General features: G+C 32.6%; 1 protein-coding gene across 3 annotated transcripts in view; it reads left to right on the plus strand.

Moving 5' to 3' along the window:
* The window catches only part of Skeletor (DM13 and DOMON_DOH domain-containing protein skeletor), a 175,761-nt gene that overhangs the window by 94,182 nt on the left and 59,705 nt on the right, over positions 1-21,874 (plus strand). For all 3 annotated transcript variants that reach the window (XM_074174550.1, XM_074174543.1, XM_074174537.1), the window contains exons 4-5: positions 4,587-4,749; positions 18,410-18,669. In XM_074174550.1, the coding sequence (XP_074030651.1) occupies positions 4,587-4,749; positions 18,410-18,669 (423 nt within the window). The remainder of the gene's footprint in view (positions 1-4,586; positions 4,750-18,409; positions 18,670-21,874) is intronic.

The raw sequence follows: 21,874 nt of genomic DNA on the forward strand, positions 1-21,874 counted from the left end.
CTGTGAATTGGTTGACTGAGTTGAAAAAAAACACAATAGCAACGTTCACGTCTCCCTATATATCGTAGAGTTTTTTGAGAAAGAGAGAGATATGTGTTTCAATAAGCAGAAAAAGAAATGATAGCAATAATAACATCCGAAACGAACATTATAATTGCAATGAAAATTGAAATGAAGTAATTCATATACACAAAAAAATTAATGGCGCAATAAATGTTCGAATTGGAGTCCTTCCATTTCGAGACATTTTTGAACTAGGTTTTTCATATTATTCATTCCCCTAATACACTTATTTGCTGCAATGTTGTGAAATCATTCAAAATCCCAAATCTCGAGTCTTCCACATTTTCTATCTATCTATGTAGTAGATTTACCATGCAGAAAAACACAAAGTCGTCTCCACAATTTAATATCACCCTCAGATGTTAGAACGGTAAAACCATCAATCAGTACATGTTTCGAACCTACATAGGTTCATCATCAGCTAATTTGTTGAAGATTCTACAATAAAAGAAGAACAACATAGCAATAGTGGATACAATGAGGTATATAATTACTTAAATGGGGAAGAAAATGTTTATAATGGAGAAAAAAAATTATCGTATATTGCCAATGAATAATTGGTCACAATTATGATGAAAATTTTATATTAAGTAATATGAAGGAAGTTTATAAAATCCTAGCTAAAAATAACTGAAGCATGCTAGGCTTGGAACCTTTATACCCACTAATTAACATCAGAATAAAAAATTCTACATGAAAACAAATTCTAATGAAAGATATCCGATCGTAGTTAGATGAGAAAGGAGAATCAACTGCCAAAAAAAAATATAAATAAATAGTCGAGATGACATGGAATAGTGACAAGAGACCTGCAAACACAGAACACAACAGAAGAAGGACTACCACCTACATATCAACTCGTGTTCTGAGCAAACATATCCCATACCATCTATAGATGCCAGCTTGTTATGATAACTTGTAAAAGTAATGCTGTGAGTTTATCTGAGAGATCAGTATGGTAGGAAGAACAATTGTCCCGATCAGCACCACCATGCGAGACATCTATCTCCCATACATGGAATGAAGAAAAAGCTGTCAAACAACTGGAGCAGACCGTCATACAAATGTACAACCATACCAATAAAATGAATAGAATACGGGTTTATGGAAGATCAAGGCAGGAGAAGTTCAGTTAAAATTAAGGGAATTCCAAATTCAAACTCACTCCAATGAATCTTGCCACTACTTCACTGTACGGACTATCCAAAATACATAAAGATTGTATGCCTATCGGACCCGTTGTCTCTTATTGCCATTATCCGGCTTCCAAACTAGCTTCTTGGTTAAATTCACTTATTAAAGACATCACTCATTTCAACCGACCTCGTTCACTGTTATATTTTTTTGATCTTACTCAAAAAATCATCAAAGATATGGTTGTACCATCTTATTCTATTTTGTTGTTGATTTGTTCTCTAGTATTTCTCTCGAAGATTGGTTTAGATTAGTTAGGGAGTTACTATTTAAATCAGATACTTTCAAAAACTACACCTCACGAATTGATCTTCACAAACTTTATTTGAAAAATATATCACAACATGACATTAGCTTTTTCAAGTGTCATTCCATGCCCTCAATTTATATTCTGTTCTGAATATCGTTTTACAATAAAATATCTTTCAGATCAATAATGAATATTTTTCACAGATTTCTGATCTGGCTATATGTGGCAATTTGTACCCTCTTCTAGCAGGGCTTTTCATGGCTGATTTAGAACATAAACTCCATTTTTTCTCATTATACAATAAAATATTGTTTTGATACAGATACATATCTGTACCAACGATTGTATTGTACTTTTCAACGGTAATTATCAAAAGTAAACCTTCTATTAGAATTAGTAATTCCTTTTTCTTCTTGCCACCCGTATTTCCATAAATTTCACAGATTATTTAATATTCCGATGTCACCAGCAAATTTCGATAGAGAGTTAAATATTATAAGACAAATAGGTCACAATAATGCTTTCCCTGCTCATCTAATCAATAAAATCTATAGCAAACACAGAACTGAGTATCTTAATCGTAGTTTAATCCCTTCCAACAACTTAGTTGAATATTGCTCTATTCTTTATTTAGGGAGAGTTTCACGAGATATTTCAAATATTCTCAGATAGTATCGTATTGGTATTTTTATACTATGGATCCTATTTTCAAATATCTGCGGCCATCTTGAATTTTCATATTTTTCAAAATGTACTACTATTTTATTAGTCAAGCCCCGTATCTGATACCCATATTGAGGGTGTGTGAAAAAATATATTATCCACCATTTTGTAGCTGCCGCCATCTTGAGTTTGCATCTTTTTCGACGTAAACTATCATTCTACTAGTCAAGGCCTGTCATTTGATACCCATATTAAAGTACTTAGTTTGAAACAATATGTAATCCGTCGTTTTGTAGCTGCTGCCGTCTTGGATTTGCAACGTTTCACAATGATACAGTCTTCAAAACTGAATAATGTGTGTACCAAATTTCAGGTCAATGTGTCAACAGGAAGGGGGTGAAACTTCAATTACTAAATTTGACCCAAACAAACAAACGAAGCTAGCAAAATAAAACCGTTTGAAAAAACACGACTTCTCATATTTCAACGAAATTCCCAAAACAGTTCTTCACCCGAACAATCTATGGAAACGCCTCGAATTAAAATTTATCACAAATTCTCGTCGAAGCCAAAGTTTCACTACATAATCTATATGTTAATGTCGGGCGTTCGAGTTCATTTACAATTTAAATACGATTTGTCATTTCGTTGCTTAGGAACTTGTCATTCAGAGTGAGGGGCGATTTTCAAATGAAGGAGTTGTCGAATGAGCACGGAACGGGAAATTGAGGTCTTTCGATTATTCGCTGAATCGAGGATTTCACGAAGAAGGTTCAATAGTTTTTCATTAAAGTTAATGTGAACTCAAACTTACAGTCGCACAAACTAATGAATTCGTGAATGAACATAGCATAAACACTTTGAAGGCAGTATTTCACGAAAAAGACCGTAAAAGTAATCAACAGATACAAGGACGTTCAACTGGAAGGTATTTCTTTAAAAAAAATCATATTCTAGAATGATTAATTATGTGGGGTTGATTACAAATTTATCATATCCAAGTGACACTTTATAACTGTGACTTAATATAAAAACTCTTCTAGAGAAATTACTAGGGTGATCTTGATATTACGATTATGACAATGACCAGACCCTAACTCTCCTAAAACAACTCAAATGAACATGTAAAACAAATGAAAGTCACCAATAAAATGAACAGATATAAGTGACGGCAGAAAAACAAATTTCCATACTTCAATGATCCACATAACCTCAGGAATATAAGACAGACTGACAATTTAAATACGATTTGTCATTTCGTTGCTTAGGAACTTGTCATTCAGAGTGAGGGGCGATTTTCAAATGAAGGAGTTGTCGAATGAGCACGGAACGGGAAATTGAGGTCTTTCGATTATTCGCTGAATCGAGGATTTCACGAAGAAGGTTCAATAGTTTTTCATTAAAGTTAATGTGAACTCAAACTTACAGTCGCACAAACTAATGAATTCGTGAATGAACATAGCATAAACACTTTGAAGGCAGTATTTCACGAAAAAGACCGTAAAAGTAATCAACAGATACAAGGACGTTCAACTGGAAGGTATTTCTTTAAAAAAAATCATGTTCTAGAATGATTAATTATGTGGGGTTGATTACAAATTTATCATATCCAAGTGACACTTTATTGTGAGATTTTCACTGCATAGTTTACAGAACCGTAACACGTTTTTCGTTATACAATAGCTTCTTCAAGCGTTTTCATATTGATTCAATTCTACCTAATATGTGCTTCATATAATTACAATTTAAATCATATGATTTTCTGCTAAATAATTAACTAATAATTTCACTTGAGTTTGGATGAAAACTATGATGTAAACATCACAGTAGGAAGTTTTACCAACTCATTGAAGAAACATGTAATGAAGTAATACCAATTTCCACATTAGAAATGAGATTCAGAAAAGGAAAAGAATTCATATCTATTCGGTCATCCAGTGACTTTCCAGAATTCTCAAATCTATTCTGCGCATTCCAGTAGATTGTGTTCCAGTAGATTGTGTTTGAACAATATAAAGTTTAGGACAAGAGTCACAAGTCAAATAAGTCAAATATACCCCTGATCTATTTGATCACTTTTGTCTTTGTTTTTGATAAATTTGCTTGAATTATCAAGTAATTGTTTGATAAGCCTCATCCGAGTCTTTCCTAGTCGAAAAATGAGCTATGGTGGGTTCACCATAGTATGTCGGTCTCATGACGCTTATTATCGTTTCTTGAAATAGGATAAATCTGGTAAATGGCTTGTTTTGCAGTTGTTCTGGAAACAGTGAAGTCGATAATATTCACCTGTTAGGGTCGAAAGCTAAACACTTAATCACTGTAAAATTCATCACTTATCTGAAATTATATATTTCGTTAGTATTTAATGAATCAGGAGACTTGCTCAAACTTATCAATTCTTATCCTTTTTCAGGTCAACTTTGGAGACGTCAAGATTCCCAGGGCTTTCGACTACCCCCGACCACAAAAAATCCAACCCTTGAAAGGCGTTCATTCTATCACCTCGGACAACATAGTTGTTGTAGATGCACAAACTTTGTTGGTCCCAAACTTATCTTACGACGGTGAAGCTCCAGGTAAAGTACATTTCAATTCATGAAGCGTAGCTGAATTTATTTCATCTGTTCTTGAACAGGACAGATAGTTTTTTGTTTGAAAATATTGTATTACGATAATGGAGAATGATAATGTAAAAACTATAAATGGATTCAAATGTTATCAATGTTGGGAAAGAGATCAAGAATTTTACCAATGAACAATCTAGTTTTTTGCCAATATGAAATTTTATCTCATGACCCCAACACAAAAACACTAAATAAGTACAAGATAATAAGGAAATCACTAGAGAACAAATATTGTGATTGAAAATGAGCTGACTACAAAAAATAGAGTGTTTTCCAGAATGTACTTCTTAAATGAAATCTATTAAGAAGAAATGCCTTTGAAGCAAATTGATAGTTTCATGAATTTTTCCATGTATACAATATCTAAGTAGTTGAGTGAAATAAAAAAACGGTTTTGAACAAGAAAAGTCCTGTTAAGAACTCTTTTGCTTTTATGCGAAGCAAAAAAATACCTGAAGATCTATTTTAATATCTCTAGACGTGAAATTCCTTTTCACCAACATTCCTATAGATCTCACAATTGGAATTATTACTATTGAAATATGGCACAAAATCTCGGAATTCGCCAGTCTTAGAAGGTTTTTGGCGTCCGTCAGCCATGTAACTTCACAGAATCATCCCAATTTCAGCTGGATGAATTCTCTCCAGAAAAATGTCTGGTCGAGGTGGGGGTTGAACTCACGACCTTTCTTTCATGAGACGGGCGTCAAGTCACCGATCAAAAAGTAACTTGATAGCATTTCCACACCAACACCAAAGAACAAACAAATTTAAATTAAGTTTTTCAAAGCTTTTTCCCAAAATTAAGATTCACAATAGAAGTGAAAAAGGATTCTCTAGCTTTTGCAAAGAGAGCTTCAAAATAGATTTTGAAAGTCGACTGGTATCACAAAACCACTCTTTCAGAATGGTTCGGCAATTACTTTTCACAGTTTCAACAACAAAATCAAAATAATTGGAAACTCAAAATCAGGAGCACTCACGAATTATGATACTGAATATCATAACAAAAATATTGGGATTATGAAAGATATTCTTGCCGAAAACAATTACCCTATTTCCCTAGTGAAAAAAAGTCTGATTGGAAATGACAATGGAAAATAATACAAAATAATTTAAAATGTCTTATGTAGACAACTTTTTTGAAAAACTTGGATTACTTCTCGTGCAAATGTCAAACACACTGGGGATTCGTTTTCTCAAAACTTTAAACAAAAACTCCGATCAATATGTATTCAAAATCATTCATGAAATCAATCGCAAGGATTGTTCGAAATGTTATGTAGGAAAAACGGTACGTTGCCTGAAAAACATCACAAATTGAAAGAGGTGCAGGAAAATTGAATATTGCCAACACAACAGCCCTTGTTGAACACGTACGAGGAAATAAACTTAGTTTTTACTTTGCATACCCCAATATTTTGATGTTCAACCTTTATGAGGTAAACGGCTCTTTAGTGGAATCGCCCACATTTTCGAACGGAGAGGGGTTGGCACTAGAAGAGACATAGAAGAAATGAAAAGTTCATATTTCATTTTGTTAAATCAAATTCCTCAACATTTTGTTCCAAAAACGTTTCCACCATCCTTTGTACTTCTATGGTCTACAATTTTAAAAAACGATAAACAAAACATTCAATTCTGATCAGTGGTCTCCTAGAAAGCATTTTTCTAATTGATGAGTATTCTTACAGTAGACACGACGCGTAATGCACGACACGACTGCGTTGTGTCAAGTTAATCTTATCATGATAATTTTTAAACGATTCGTCCAAATTACTTAGTGTAAAAGAATAAATTCATCTATTGAAATACTTAAAACGACGATTGTATCAATTTTAATGAGAATTTGACAGATATTCTAGAATGTGCATTAAAAAAAAGTATCCAATTTAATTGTTTTTATGTCTCAGTATTTCGCATATAGTGGCTACCACATAAGAGTTAGATATATGCTATCCCGGACTTTTATTTAGAACTATTCAAGATACACTATCTTACGGTGCATTACCTGCATTTCGGTATAGGCAGCGCACGCCAAGATAGCTCTCAAGGAGCAAACATTTTTTCGACTTACTTGATACTTATCATTATGTTATGGCCAAAATTACATAAAAACCTCTGTGAATTGTAGCCTGTATGTGATTCTGATGTATAAGCTGTATAAGCGTTTAGGCGTGAAAGAGCCACATACACACATACATCCATCCTCACAAACTTTCACATTTATACTCGTATTAATATAGATAGATATACCATAACACTTTTCCCAAATAAATATCCCATTTAGATGTGTTTCGACAATCTGTGATTCCATTACCCCTTTTTTAACGTTTTATATTTTCAATGATCTACAGAGGCTCAGTTATAATATCTTGTAAACAATAAATAAATGGATGTAGCCGTTATTACGTGGTAGGAAATCATCATGAAAAATGAGAATTGAAACTTTCTATGATTTTGTCACTAACGTTACTGCAGTTTGGTTCTATGAGGACATTTTCAAACTTATACATTAAACACATTTTTAGTATGTATGAGTTTGAAAATATCGTTATAGGAAGAAACTGCAGTAAGGTTAGTTACAAGTAAAAGTGGTAAAGAACATAGAAAGTTTCAATTCTCATTTTCCATGATACCTTGTGAACATTCATAGGATTGTTTACAGGAAGTCTTGATGTACAAATGGATGATGGAATTGGGATATTTTAAGGAAACTGTGTGCTATCTGGGAAGCTATCCTTGAAAGATAGACATACGTTATTTTGGACTATAGACCAATAAGAGATGAACAATATGTAGTAAATTCAATATATCTCAAAGAGATTCAGCTGCGTTTTTGATGAAAACTTCTCTACGCGACGGGTAGCACCATTGTTCCGAATTGACATGGAAAACATCAAATATTTCAACCAATTTATGCAAAACAATAATGAATTATATTATTTTCTCTTGACTCACTCTCCTGATTGGTGAAAACCGTATGAAAATCTGTTCAGTAGTTTTTGAGTTTATCGCGTTTATCTAGACAATCTAGACAAACGTGGCGACGAGACTCTGTTTTTTGAAGTGAAGCGATGTCAGGGTTTGATAGTCTCGTCTAAAATGTTATTCTTAAACCAACTTTGATTCGGTAGCAATTAACGCTGTTTTCTACTTGTGAACTAGTTTACATGAATTCACAACCAAACTAAAATCCTGAGTTGATAGACCTATTCTTGAACATTTTCCATATATTGGACTCCTAAACTTTATACACATTCGCAACATATTCTGTGAAACCTCACAAACATTAATCCCGATGATAATGAGCTCCACTATAAACTATTTGATTTACGTTGTACTCGAAACGACCTCGTGAATAGTTGGGGGTGAACAATTGCAAACACTGACCGAAAACGCTTTCCTGGTAATTCCTCTATTAAATCTGGTTTTACACTGCACGTAATTTAGGAACGGGAATGTTCATTTTAATACCTACTCTGAATAGTTTCGAATAGTTTGAAGCGTGGCAGTGGTGTTATGAGCAGTCAGCGGGTTTTCGGATGTTAGGCAAGTTATTGTGGTGGCTAAGAACTTAAGGTTCAAGAGCTGAATTACTTGAATTTGTGATGGCGATCAAAATTTTATTTTATGATTCAAAAAACTAATCACAATTCAGTAGGCAAAATTTATGAGAGTTGATGAGTCCAAAAAAATTGTACAATTCATCCGTGAAGTTGAAGATATCTAGCAGTCAATCATTTGTTGGTAATAGCTGAGGAGCGTTGATAAAGTTTTAATTATAAAAGATCGATGAATCTTGCTTCGTGTACCCCTACTAATGGGTAGCCACACCTATATGAAAAAGTTTTCGATTAGTTTACAATATTCCAGAATATTCCACAGCATTACAAACAGTTCTGAAATATTCCACAATGATCAGGGATGTTCCGGGATGTTTCTGAACGTTCCAGTCTCTTTCCAAACATTCCAGAATGTTGTTACGCTAGTAAGCGAATTTTCAAGTCCTTATATTTTCAAAAGCGCGCATTTCAAAAACGGGAGCACATCTATCTCAGAGGTTTCTGAATATTCCAGACTATTCCAGAACGTTGCAGGATGTTCTGAAATATGAAATGCTGTCGAATACTCTCAAATGTTCTGAAAAGTTCTGGAACTTTCTAGAGAGTGAATTTTGAAGTTGATGTAAAACTATGATAGAAAAATATTAAGATATATGTTTTGCCTCCCATGTGCGCAGACGGGTTGGGTCGCTAGTAACATAATAATGATAATTTAAATTATTCGGGTTAGAAAACTAACAAAACACAAAGTTCATAACGAAACTCGATAGCAACCTGGGAGAATGAAGTAGGTTATATCGGATATTCATTGGAGACTAATTAATAATCCATTTCATATTACAACCGATGTAAGTAAATAGTAATCCAATATAAAACTCAATATCGACTCAATTTTCACAGAGAAACAAACTTGAAGTTCGTATCGTTCATTATACCGAAGCCTTAATAGGAAAATTTTAATTAATTTGTCAGTTTGTAATTGTGATGAAAGGTCTTTATAGTTTAATTTGAGAGGGTTATATTTTTGGGAGTGATAAATTCTTGGGAAAGAAAGTTTTTAGCTTTCTACTACTCCATCTTGATACAGAAACAATTGAGAATCTTCCAAAAAAAAGAAGGAAGTAATCAATTTTTTAAGAAGTATAATTCAATGTTCATATAAAAGTATTTGTTTCGAAAGAATTCTCCTTCAGTGTAATTCGAAGTTTATACAAAAGTAGCTGTTTCAGGAAGGCTTTTTTTTAGATTTGTGTCTGAAAGTTACTTCTTTGCATGATCTACACATCTATGTATACAGTTACTTCTTTTAAAATTGATAACTTCCTTCCTTTTTTTGGAAGGTTCCTCCTTTTTTCTGTATCAAGATGGAGTAGTAGAAAGCCAAAAACTTTCTTTCCCAATATTTATAGTTACTTCAAAATTTTGAATCGAATTCACGATTTCTTATAGAAACGTTCGTACCGCATCGAGGAGTGTGTGGTGATCTTGACTAGACGAAAATATCGTTATTATGATAAAGTTATATTGCATGAAAGCTATTTCCATTCCGAATTGAACTTAAAAAATTATTTCTATACAGTACAATATTCATAGAAGGAGTAGTTATTCCAGTTTGGGTTTTCCTTTCAGTATGTAAGTGAAGGTGCACTGTATATTCTTTAGAGCAGTGATCGTCAACCTGTCAATCGGGAGCTACCAGTAGCTCGTGGAGGCAATTCTGGTAGCTCTCACAACGATTTTAATTTAAAAATACAAACTGCAAAAATCAGATAAGCTTACGAAAATTCCACAAAAAAATCTAATTGTCATAATATTAAACATAAACAGCGGCAACGTTGCGGTGAGCGATCTGCCGCTGACGCCATCAAGCTAGAATCGGCTAGAACCGACCAGCCGGACCAGCGCGTTAGTGTTCGAGAACGATCTAGATTGCTTTGAACGGGATAAATACGCACGGCGCGGCGACATTGCGCTTAGTTTAAAACTGAACGCGTAACCAACGTCCAGCGGTTGGGTTAGAGAAAAACAAAAATAATATTATGGCAAGCAGTTGTAAGAAGGTAAAGACATACCACTTTCATTCAGAATGGGAAGAACAATACTTTTTTATAGAAGTTAAAGATAAAAATGTGTGTTTGTTATGTAATACTTCGGTCTCCGTTGCTAAAAAAGGAAATATTGAGAGACATCATAAAACTGTACATTTTAATTTTGGAAAATCATTCCCACTTCATTCTGCCGCCAGAAAGGAGAAACTGAAACAGTTAAAAAAGCAATTAATTGGACAACAATCAATATGATATTTTTTTACAGTTAAGAACTGACTTAGATAACTGTGTTTAATTTTCACTTCAACTGGATGAATCAACAGATGTCGTTGACACTGCCCAGATGGCCGTGTTCGTCAGGATGGTTTTTAGTCATTTTACGATTAAAGAAGATCTTTTGAAGTTCATTCCACTGAAAGAACACACTACCGGACATGAGTTGTTTTCCCATTTAAAAAATATTATTTCTTCCGAGAAAATTCCAATATCGAAAATGGTAGACTTGACAACCGATGGCGCTCCAGCTATGGTGGGTTGTGATAAGGGTCTGGTGGCGTTATGTCGTGAAGATGAAACTTTTTCGCAATTTCTCTGTTACCACTGCATTATCCATCAGCAAGCATTATGTGGACATTTCCTGAAACTAAACAACGTTATGAAACTGATGGTAAAAATTGTGAACACGATTAAAGCTCAAGCGTTACAAAGAAGATTATTCAGAACCTTGGCCGATGAAGTTGACTGTCAATACGGGGACCTACTCCTTCATTCGAGTCTATAGTCTAATCAACAAGTTCAAAAACATGAAAAATAGAGATAAAGGTACTAAAAATATGAGCGATAGCTCATCCGACTCTGAGTCACAAAATAAGATTTGAAAAAAATGGGTTTTTGGTTTTTCGTTAATAACTAAAAAAAAAATTTTGAGCAATTTTGAAAAAAACTCGTTGAAGAGGAGGAAATTTCCGATGAAAAGTCCCAAATCCCGAAACTTCATCTCCATTATTCATAATTTTAATTTGACTTTGAAAATAGGATTCCGCGCGGCAGTTACGCCATGCGCGCGCTGCCGCTAAAGAGAGTTTATCAAAAGAAATGATGTTTTTATAACATAAAATGTCATTTCGAAAATTTGAAAAAATTCTAGTATCTCCTCTACACTTGAATGAATCGAGTCCCGTAGAAAAAAAAGTTTTATCACCATTTTTCAAAAAGTTATTCAATTGTTAACTAAAAAATTTTTTTCACAATCTTCGTTGGTATGAATAATGGGATAAAAGGTATAAATAATTGACCCATAAATTTCAAACTTCGTGGAGCCCTTTTGATATATATATATATATATATATATATATATATATATATATATATATATATATATATATATATATATATATATATATATATATATATATATATATATATATATATATATATATATATATGATGTGTTGTTTTTCCGGGTGTTCATCCGTTGTGTACTATTCGATAGTCGACTGCTTCGCTTCGAAAGGTGTAACTCAGTTACACCTCTCGAAGCGAAGCAGTAACTCGTCTTGATAATGCCATCTGAGATGATGGCGAAACGTCGACTATCGAATAGTACACAACGGATGAACACCCGGAAAAACAACACATCATATTCTACCATCCGTGAAAACCTACATTGTAATATACAGGGTCCTGCAACAGTGGCGCGGTGTTCCATATCTCTATATAGGAAGCAGATAGGAATCTAATTTTCTATAATATTACCTTATTGCTCGAGCTCGACAAAATAAAAATATTGGCGGTCACACAGGGTGTTCGATTTTTTCTGGGCGGATCCCAACTGTGTCTTTTTAAATGGCAACCTATATTTTTTATCGCTTTTTCGGTTTCTTCATAGAAAATAAAATAAACTTTATGTATATCTGCACTTCGAAAATATTGATGGTTTTCGAGATATCTAGCATGACAGGTTTTTTTTCCAATATTCGTCACTCAGAATATTTGAAATTATAAAGTGGTGCCAAGTCCAGTTGAAATTTTTTTTTGGTCGAATATTCTACATTGGTAACTCTCTCAAACGATATATCTGAAATCGACCTGTGATATACAGGGTATGAAAAACCGCTTGCCAAATATTGTAAATGAAAATTTGCAAAATCTTCCTTATATTAAATGGAACACCCTGTATATTATTGATCCATAAGAAGCGCCAACGAAACCTCTACAAATTTCATTAAGTATTCCCTATGGCTAAGTTCAATAGTTTTTCTTAAATGAGCATTTCTTTCGAAAAATGGTCATTTTTTCAAAGCGAAATCCATTTGACGACTGATAAAAATATACGAAAGATATCTTGTTTCAATTTTGTACATTAGAAGGTGTCCAAACAAATATTTTTTAACGAAATAAATGTATGTACCTATCACTTTTTGCTAAATGGAAAATTATTTTTTCATTGGATGCAGAATTTCACTCATAAATCGTGCAATATCAAACCAAACAAGTTAAAAGAAAGAAACATTATAAATAACTATTTTTTTCATGTTATTATATTCATTCAGAGCTTGAGTTCTAGATATTCAAATTTGTCAACTGGCAAATTACAAAACTACAAAAGGGAGAGTTTAATTAAGGTTGATAATGAAACTTTTATAAATTATGTTCAACATGTCTTCCATTTTCTTGAATACAGACCTGAAGTCTATGTTTGAAAGACTGTTCTACCCTGCGCAAGACAGCTGGTGTAATGCTGCGAAAAGCATTCGTTATTCTAAGTCGCATATTTTCGGGAGAAGTTGGTGGCTCAACGTAAACCATATTTTTTATGTATCCCCATAAGAAAAAATTTAGTTTCATCAAATCTGGTGATCTAGCGGGCCACCGTACAGGCCCATTCCGTCCTATCCATTTATTGGGAAATACTTCATTTAGATGATCTCTCACTTCTGCCGAATAGTGAGCAGGTGCACTATCATGTTGTAACCACATTTTATTGCGGAGGTCAAGAGGAATATCATCTAACAAACCTGGTAAATCATTTCGTAAGAAATTGAGATACATTGCACCATTCATATGTCCCTCAAAAAAGTATGGACCAATTACATATTCTCCAATGATGCCTCCCCAGACATTTATCGACCACCTATGTTGATAATCCACCTGTCTCAATAAGTGAGGATTTTCTGTCGCATAATAATGGTAATTATGTCGATTTACAAATCCATTTTTATGGAATGTCGATTCATCCGACCATAAAATATTATTGAAAAAATATTCGTTTCGACGAATTTTGTTCATGGCCCAATTGCAAAATCTCACTCTTTTCTCGAAATCAGCATACAGTAGTTCTTGATGTAACTGAACGTGGTATGGATGCAAGCGATGTTTCTTCAATACTCGTTGCACTGATCTCTCACTTATATCCACTATTTCCCCAATTTGTCGTTGACTCCTACTAGGATCTTCTTCAACAGCAAGAAGAACTTGCAATTCATTATCTTCATTAGTAGCTAGCTTGATGCGCTCATGTTTGGAATAATTAATAGATCCAGTTTCAACGAATCGTCCCAAGACCTTTCGGAAAGATCTTTCATCTGGATGCCTTCTATCTGGATACCGTTGAGAATAAATTCTACTTGCCAATAAACATTTCCTGTCTGATTCACCTAATATGAAAATCATATCAATCAAATCACTTTTTGATAACAACATTCTGATGAAATTATACCGACAGTTCAACTTCACGATTGACTAAAAATTTCAATATTCATTTGCAGCCAAATATTTTGTTCTGTCATTTGCCAGACTACTTGATTTCCAATAAATATTTCATTCGCTGAAAGGTTGTTTTAGACCGAAAGAATATGGCACAAATTCCGAGATTTTTGAAATTATTGTAACTATTCAAGAACGTCCATTTTGTGGTGTAATTTGCAACTTGTTTATCTAGCAACAGGTAATTTTAGGAATGGGCGATATTTTAAGGAAAGGGTATTTTTTGTATATTCTTATCAGTCGTCAAATGGATTTCGCTTTGAAAAAATGACCATTTTTCGAAAGAAATGCTCATTTAAGAAAAACTATTGAACTTAGCCATAGGGAATACTTAATGAAATTTGTAGAGGTTTCGTTGGCGCTTCTTATGGATCAATAATATACAGGGTGTTCCATTTAATATAAGGAAGATTTTGCAAATTTTCATTTACAATATTTGGCAAGCGGTTTTTCATACCCTCTATATCACAGGTCGATTTCAGATATATCGTTTGAGAGAGTTACCAATGTAGAATATTCGACCAAAAAAAAATTTCAACTGGACTTGGCACCACTTTATAATTTCAAATATTCTGAGTGACGAATATTGGAAAAAAAAACCTGTCATGCTAGATATCTCGAAAACCATCAATATTTTCGAAGTGCAGATATACATAAAGTTTATTTTATTTTCTATGAAGAAACCGAAAAAGCGATAAAAAATATAGGTTGCCATTTAAAAAGACACAGTTGGGATCCGCCCAGAAAAAATCGAACACCCTGTGTGACCGCCAATATTTTCATTTTGTCGAGCTCGAGCAATAAGGTAATATTATAGAAAATTAGATTCCTATCTGCTTCCTATATAGAGATATGGAACACCGCGCCACTGTTGCAGGACCCTGTATATATATACATATATATATATATATATATATACTTCATACGATCCTGGGATAAAAGTTCATAAAAATTTATCAATTCAATTATGATTTTTTATAACTATTGCAAAATGAAATATCTAAAAATTGTTGATAATTTTTTTTCAACTGATATTCAGCTATGTCTGTTTTTACATTAAACAATGGCAGTTATTAAAATGAGATATGCATTTTTTACGTAATTTGTTTATTAAATTGTTTTAAAGAAATAGAGAAATTCAATATTTTTGAAAAAAATGTTTTTGCTATTCTGTTCCTAATTTTAATTCTTGATTGTTTGAAATCGATTTTTTTATATTTCGATTGTTTAAATAATTAGTTGAGAAATAATTTTGCTTTCAAAAATCATACTTCACACTTTGAAATAGTTTGGCGAAATATTTTTTTTATTCATTATTCAATTTTTATCAGTTTAACAATTTGTTATAAACAAATATTGACCAACTTTATATTTTTTTCTGAAAAAAATTATAAAAACAGCTATATATGAAAAAGTGCCATAAAATATTTTTTTAATTCATTATAATACTTTCTAATATCTATTGAAATAAATTTTTAAAAAATTACTACTACTACTTACTAGATTTTTTCAAATTTTTAAAATGACATTTTATGTTATAAAAAAATTATTTCTTTTGATAAACTCTCTTTAGCGGCAGCGCACTCATGCCGTAACAGCTGCGCGAAACAATATTTTCAACGTCAAATTAAAATTATAAATAATGGAGATATAGTTTCGGGAGTCAAAACTTTTTTATCGGAAATTTCCTCCTCTTTAACGAGCTTGTTTGAATATTAATATTTTTTGAGTTATTAACGAAAAACTAAATACCATTTTTTGTAATCTCATTTTGTTAATAACAATTGCAATTTTTTACCTGCACCAAAATCGTTCAAACACATTTTTCTAGAGGTGATTTCGAATCGAATGAGCTATAGCTCATATTTTTAGGACCTTTATCTCTATTTTTCATGTTTTTGAACTTGTTGATTAGACTACTAGGCACACTGCTGTTTGCGTCGAATATTTCTTGTACTGATGAATTGATTGCATCATGATACTGCTACTGGATGGATGAGAATATCTGTATTTATCAAATGTTTCATTGCCTGAACGTTGCACTTCGTTTACGTAAAGAACATCAATATTGAAAAACCACCATTTTATTTATTTGTTTTTGTTCACATTGTATATGTTTAAAGGTGGTTAAGAAATTCTTTTCGACATAATAAAAGTATGAGATGAGTTGTATAAAATAAATACATTCATTCAAGAATTTACTTGAGATATTTCCTTTACAACAATTAAGAGAGGAATATATGAAATTCAGTTTAATTTCGGTATTCGCTTGGGATTATTCACTCAAGATGGTTGAGAAATATTTTTTTTATTCTTTTTCGTCCTCAATTCGTTGAGATCAATTTTTCAAGTAATCTTCTTGGAGAGAACAATTTAATTTCACAAATAGACGCTATAGAGAAATCGAATCTTTATAGAAAGAATCGATTTTATTCCTCCAGACTTATTGAAAGTCGAATATGATATTATTATCATTGATTGATTGATTGATTGACTAAAAAATTCTTAATAGAAAAGTGTTTCTATAGCGTACAGGATTATTAAGGACAAAAATGCTAATTTTGAAATTCTTATTATTAATTGATACCTTCTATAACTGTGATACCCATATGATGTTGTGATATTTGTTTTAGTTTTTTCATTTATCTATGATAAATCATGATTTTAATTGTTTTTATGTTATATAGTACTTCTATTGACTTACCATATATACATTAAGTACCGAAATGGCTAATAAATATTATTATTAATAATGATGTTCATTCATCTATATTCACTGAGAATATAAGATTCTTAAAGCAAAAAAAGCCTGTTAAAGTTGCATTATTAATGTAATATCAGTCTTAATGTAGTTTTTCTAGCTCATCATAATTTCATAATGACCATCTGAATCTTATCATTCACTTTTTATTCAGTATCTTCCTCTTTTCAATCCATTAATATATGTAATATATGATATATATGTAATATATCAATCCCAAAAAAATTCAAACAATCGAGAGTATCCAAAATTTTACAAATACAGATATGAAAATAATATTGTTCCTAAACAGATTTTCCGGAAAAAATAAATGTGATACTTCCGGAATTACTTGAGAGAAATCTAAAATGACGAGATTCTTTTTCGAATTGTTTCTAATTGATCATGATTAGTTTTCTCTTTTTCTAATAGCAATGCTCAAGAGTGGGAGCTCCATATTGAGTTTTGAAACGCTAACTCATCCTAACCTAACTTTGGTATTCCTGTTACGTGATTGAGCATTGGTTTCATCACCCAATAAATTAGTCGACGTAATCAAAAATGCTGTGCCCTGACATTGTATTGTTCGGTTCCATCGCATACACCTTCTCAGATGAAACTAATGCCTGGATTCATTATTATTATTAAATTTTTATCATAATTATATATTATTTCTCCCATGTGCCCTAAGCAGACGCAATGAGGAAATACTGAACAGTCTTCTGCATTTTTCCGGCCAATATTTGTCTTCCTGGGGCAAGCTGGCATAATCTTGAGATTCGAAAATAGTGAGGGCATCATTCCACTAAAGACTATAATAACCAAAACAACCATGCCAACAGAGTGGCCTGGATAGAGTCTGTGAAGTTTGAAGAGAAAATATTAATATTTCATCCTTTTTTCCTCCACTTTTCGAATGATATCAGCCTGCATGTGCCTGAGTATGGATAGTAAACAGTTTGAATAAATTGGGCACTTCTAATGCCCCACAACGAATTCAATATCCCCCGAAGCGTCGACCAACACTGATGTCTCGTGGATACCATGAAAGATCCTTAGGTTATAAAGCAATTTCATGACCACGTTTCATGCCGGTTTATGGTGTCAAGAACCTGTGGTAGACTGAGGTGTTGAAGATACCGTTCTTACAAATCATGATGAACCCCTGAATTTCTGACTTCATTCCACTCGATGAGTTAAGGTGACAGATTTATCACCTTGTTAAGTATCAAAAACTAAACGGAGCTCATCAGCCGCTTGAGCATTGTCCTGAAGTGAAATGCTCCTTATGGGAAAACAGGCTCCATCCAGTACCTTTCTATCTTGTAGGCATTTTCCGTTATGCTTTTTTCACCAAATATGAATATTCAATTTTTTGAGAATAATTTCTGTTAATTTCTGCATATTTGCTTTTGTAAGTCTACTTTACATGTTCACTTTTATTGTAGCATTCCTTCTAATAATACTGATTATATACTTATATTTTGTTTCAGATGCGAAGTTTTGGGTTGGACCGGGTAGCAAACCCTCACCTCAAGGTATCCGAGTACCAGACGAAAATGGCAAGGAAGTACCTCTGAGAAGGTATGATAGGAAAACCGTCGTTTTAACCCTACCAGGTGATTTAACAGTCTTCGATATTGGTCATTTCGGAATCTGGTGTGAGCAGTTCACAGTTGATTTTGGGCACGTGCTCATCCCTCAAAGTCTGAACATACCGCCATCTTTAAAAATGCTCGGAGTCAGCCCACAGGTAAGAAAGTTTTTATTGAGATGACTCTATTTACACAACTAACGAGAAAAGTAACACAAAGAACAGAAAGAAAGGGGACATTCATAGGGAATATTTTCAGCCCTAGCAAATCAACCCTCTTCGAAGTGTAAATTATTCTCAAACGGAAAAATGGGTCATGTAGCACATCGTTTCAAAAACTTAGAATTCGTTCCTGATGATAACCTAATTTATTAATTTGTGACCAACGATTTCGAAACAAATTTAGATAGTAGTTCAATTTCGAGAAATAATTCAAACATCCAATACGACACGATGTTATCGGGAACATAACTGAAAGCAACGGGTATTCTTCAAATTTAGTAGATGAGTTGATTAAGAAACGTAAATTCATGGAGAATTATCGACTTTCCGAAAATAACTAGATTCAAAGTTCTTTGTCCTTCCATATGAAACTTTCCAAACATCGATTGAGTCAATGGATAATTGAGTATGCTCATAGATTTAAAATACACTTTGATCTTCAGCCTCTTCAGTATTCACTTCAAAGATACTGGGTAATATCCCCTAAACGAACCATCTTGATAGTTTTTTCGAAATGAATGAAATATTTTTGTGTTAATATTATCTCTTCTCAACCTGCCACGGGAAATTTGCCTGCATCAAGAATATCCGAAATAAAACCATTTTCCCAGTTGAAGTTGACTTTGGAGGTCCTTTTCAAACTATTTTGGGTAAAGTAAGAGACGTATTCTAAAAACACTTTATTGTGTGATTTTCACCAGACAGCTTTACAAATACGCAACACGGGTTTCGCCATACAATGGCTTCTTCGGGCGCGTCTTAATAACTAATTCTACACATATATATGTATATATATATATATATATGTATGTATATAAATATATAAATATATATATATATATATATATATATATATATATATATATATATATATATATATATATATACCTGATTCTACAATTCGAAGTACCTGAATTTCAAGTACCTGATTTTTTACCTAGGTTTGTAATGAATTAAATTACCTGAGCTCATGTTCCATTTTCCACATTTGAAAACATATTTAGTAACGGAGAGTTATTCAATTCTAATTGATCATTCAGTAAATTATCAGAACTCAATTATAATTGATCATTCAGTAAATAACCTGAATTCCTGAATCTATTGAATTCAGGTAATTCACTGAATGATCAATTAGAATTGAATAACTCTCCGTTACTAAATATGTTTTCAAATGTGGAAAATGGAACATAAGCTCAGGTAATTTAATTTATAACAAACTTAGGTAAAAAACAGGTACTTGAAATCCAGGTACTTCAAATTGTAGAATTAGGTATATATATATATATATATATATATATATATATATATATATATATATATATATATATATATATATATATATATATAGCATTGAATGTGTAGAATTAGTTATTAAAACACGCCCGAGGAAGCCATTGTATGGCGAAACACGTGTTGCGTTTTTGTAAAACTATCTAGTGAAAATCACACAATAAACTGTTTTTAGAATACGTTAGTTATGGATTTTCATCAAGTATCGGCCGATTCCATCATATATGTCCTTACTTACCCCTGGTCATTTCCACACTTCAGAATATTTGCCAGCTATTGATAAGAATAAGAATGCATCAAGATTTTTGGTCAAAATGGCATATAGAGTGCCTACATATACTAACACAACGATATGAACAGATAGACCAGGCAAATTTCATTTCTGTAAATTATATGATTCTCCTACATTAAGTTGGACGAATAGAACAGATCCATCCCGGTGATGATGGAGTGGCAAATGTTTAAACATCAAATGTTACGTGTTAAAAACCTGTTTCAAAGGTTTGGCCTTTGCCTATCAACGATGTATTCAAATAACAGATTGTTTGCGAACAACTTATTGAGATTTTCTCATTTCTATTTTGAATTATTTATATTGAGATGATAAAATGATGATACATTTCAATGAAATATATCATCATTTTGAATGGAAGAGGGTCTTGTGACACATCTTTTTGAAACTCCTGACAAATGCTTCTCAATCCTAGAATATAATGTCAATATCTTCAACTACTACAAAATGGCGGAGCTTTTAATGATTGCCCTGAATATATTGACATTTAACTACATGATCTGAGGTAATAACCTTGAGGTCAGTTCAGAAGATGCTCGAAATGGTTGCCTGGAACTTCTTGACATTTGAACAGCCTATCCGATATTTCACGCCGAACATTTTTGAACATACCGGGAACAACGACTGGGAAAAGTAGTATCCAAATAGAATAGAATAGAATTTATTGTTTCATTAAAATACATAGACAAAATAAATTAGCACAGAGAGTATAGCGCACTACAATTATAGTACGTTATGATATTTTGGAGCTGTGGTCGGTGACGCGTGTTGGACTATTTACCAGGGATGTGAAACCCAAAGAAAGAATGATGTCAGATAATTTTGGGTAAGGAGGGAACTATCTAAAATATTTAAATTGATATCCCCGATCAGAAATTGATGACTAGCAGATAGTGTTTCAAGTATATTTTGAATCTCTTCAATAAAATTGGTGATATTATTATAAGGACTTCGATATGTTGCGATTATATTGTAATCGTTATTAAGCATCTGAATTGAAATTTTGCAGCAGTGAACGTAATGTCATTGATTTTATGAATTTGATAAATTAGATTCGACTCAACGAAAATGACAATTCCATCGCATTTATTTGTAGATGGGGTATTATGTTAGTATTATACCCTTCGATGGTAAATCCGCCAGGAAATGAATGTAGCCAGGATTCTGTGCAAATTATGATTTGAATTTAAAATTCAAATCATGGAGAAAGACAACCAGTTCATTAAAGTGTTTTTTTTTTCAAACTCCTGGTATTTATATGAAAGAGAGACATTTCATTATCATCATTATTGATTTGAAATTAATCAATAAAATCAGCAGATGAGTTGATGCACTGGAAATGATGCTCACTCATATTCTCGATATCTTCTAAAATATTCAAAGCCATGTTTGTTCAGAGATTGCCTAAAACTTATTATATTAATGTAAACAGGGGTATTATATTACAAATGCAATACAAAGTAGATGACAGATTAAATTTGGTATTAACTCATAAAACAAAAAATATATGTATATATGCCTAGAAGATGACAGTACGACCAGCTGTCGAAAGCGCTGGCA

This window comes from Leptinotarsa decemlineata, unplaced genomic scaffold (genome assembly GCF_025532065.1).
Source record: "Leptinotarsa decemlineata unplaced genomic scaffold, Ldec_3_MD MMD2_P_RNA_scaffold_12, whole genome shotgun sequence".
Lineage (NCBI taxonomy): Eukaryota > Metazoa > Arthropoda > Insecta > Coleoptera > Chrysomelidae > Leptinotarsa > Leptinotarsa decemlineata.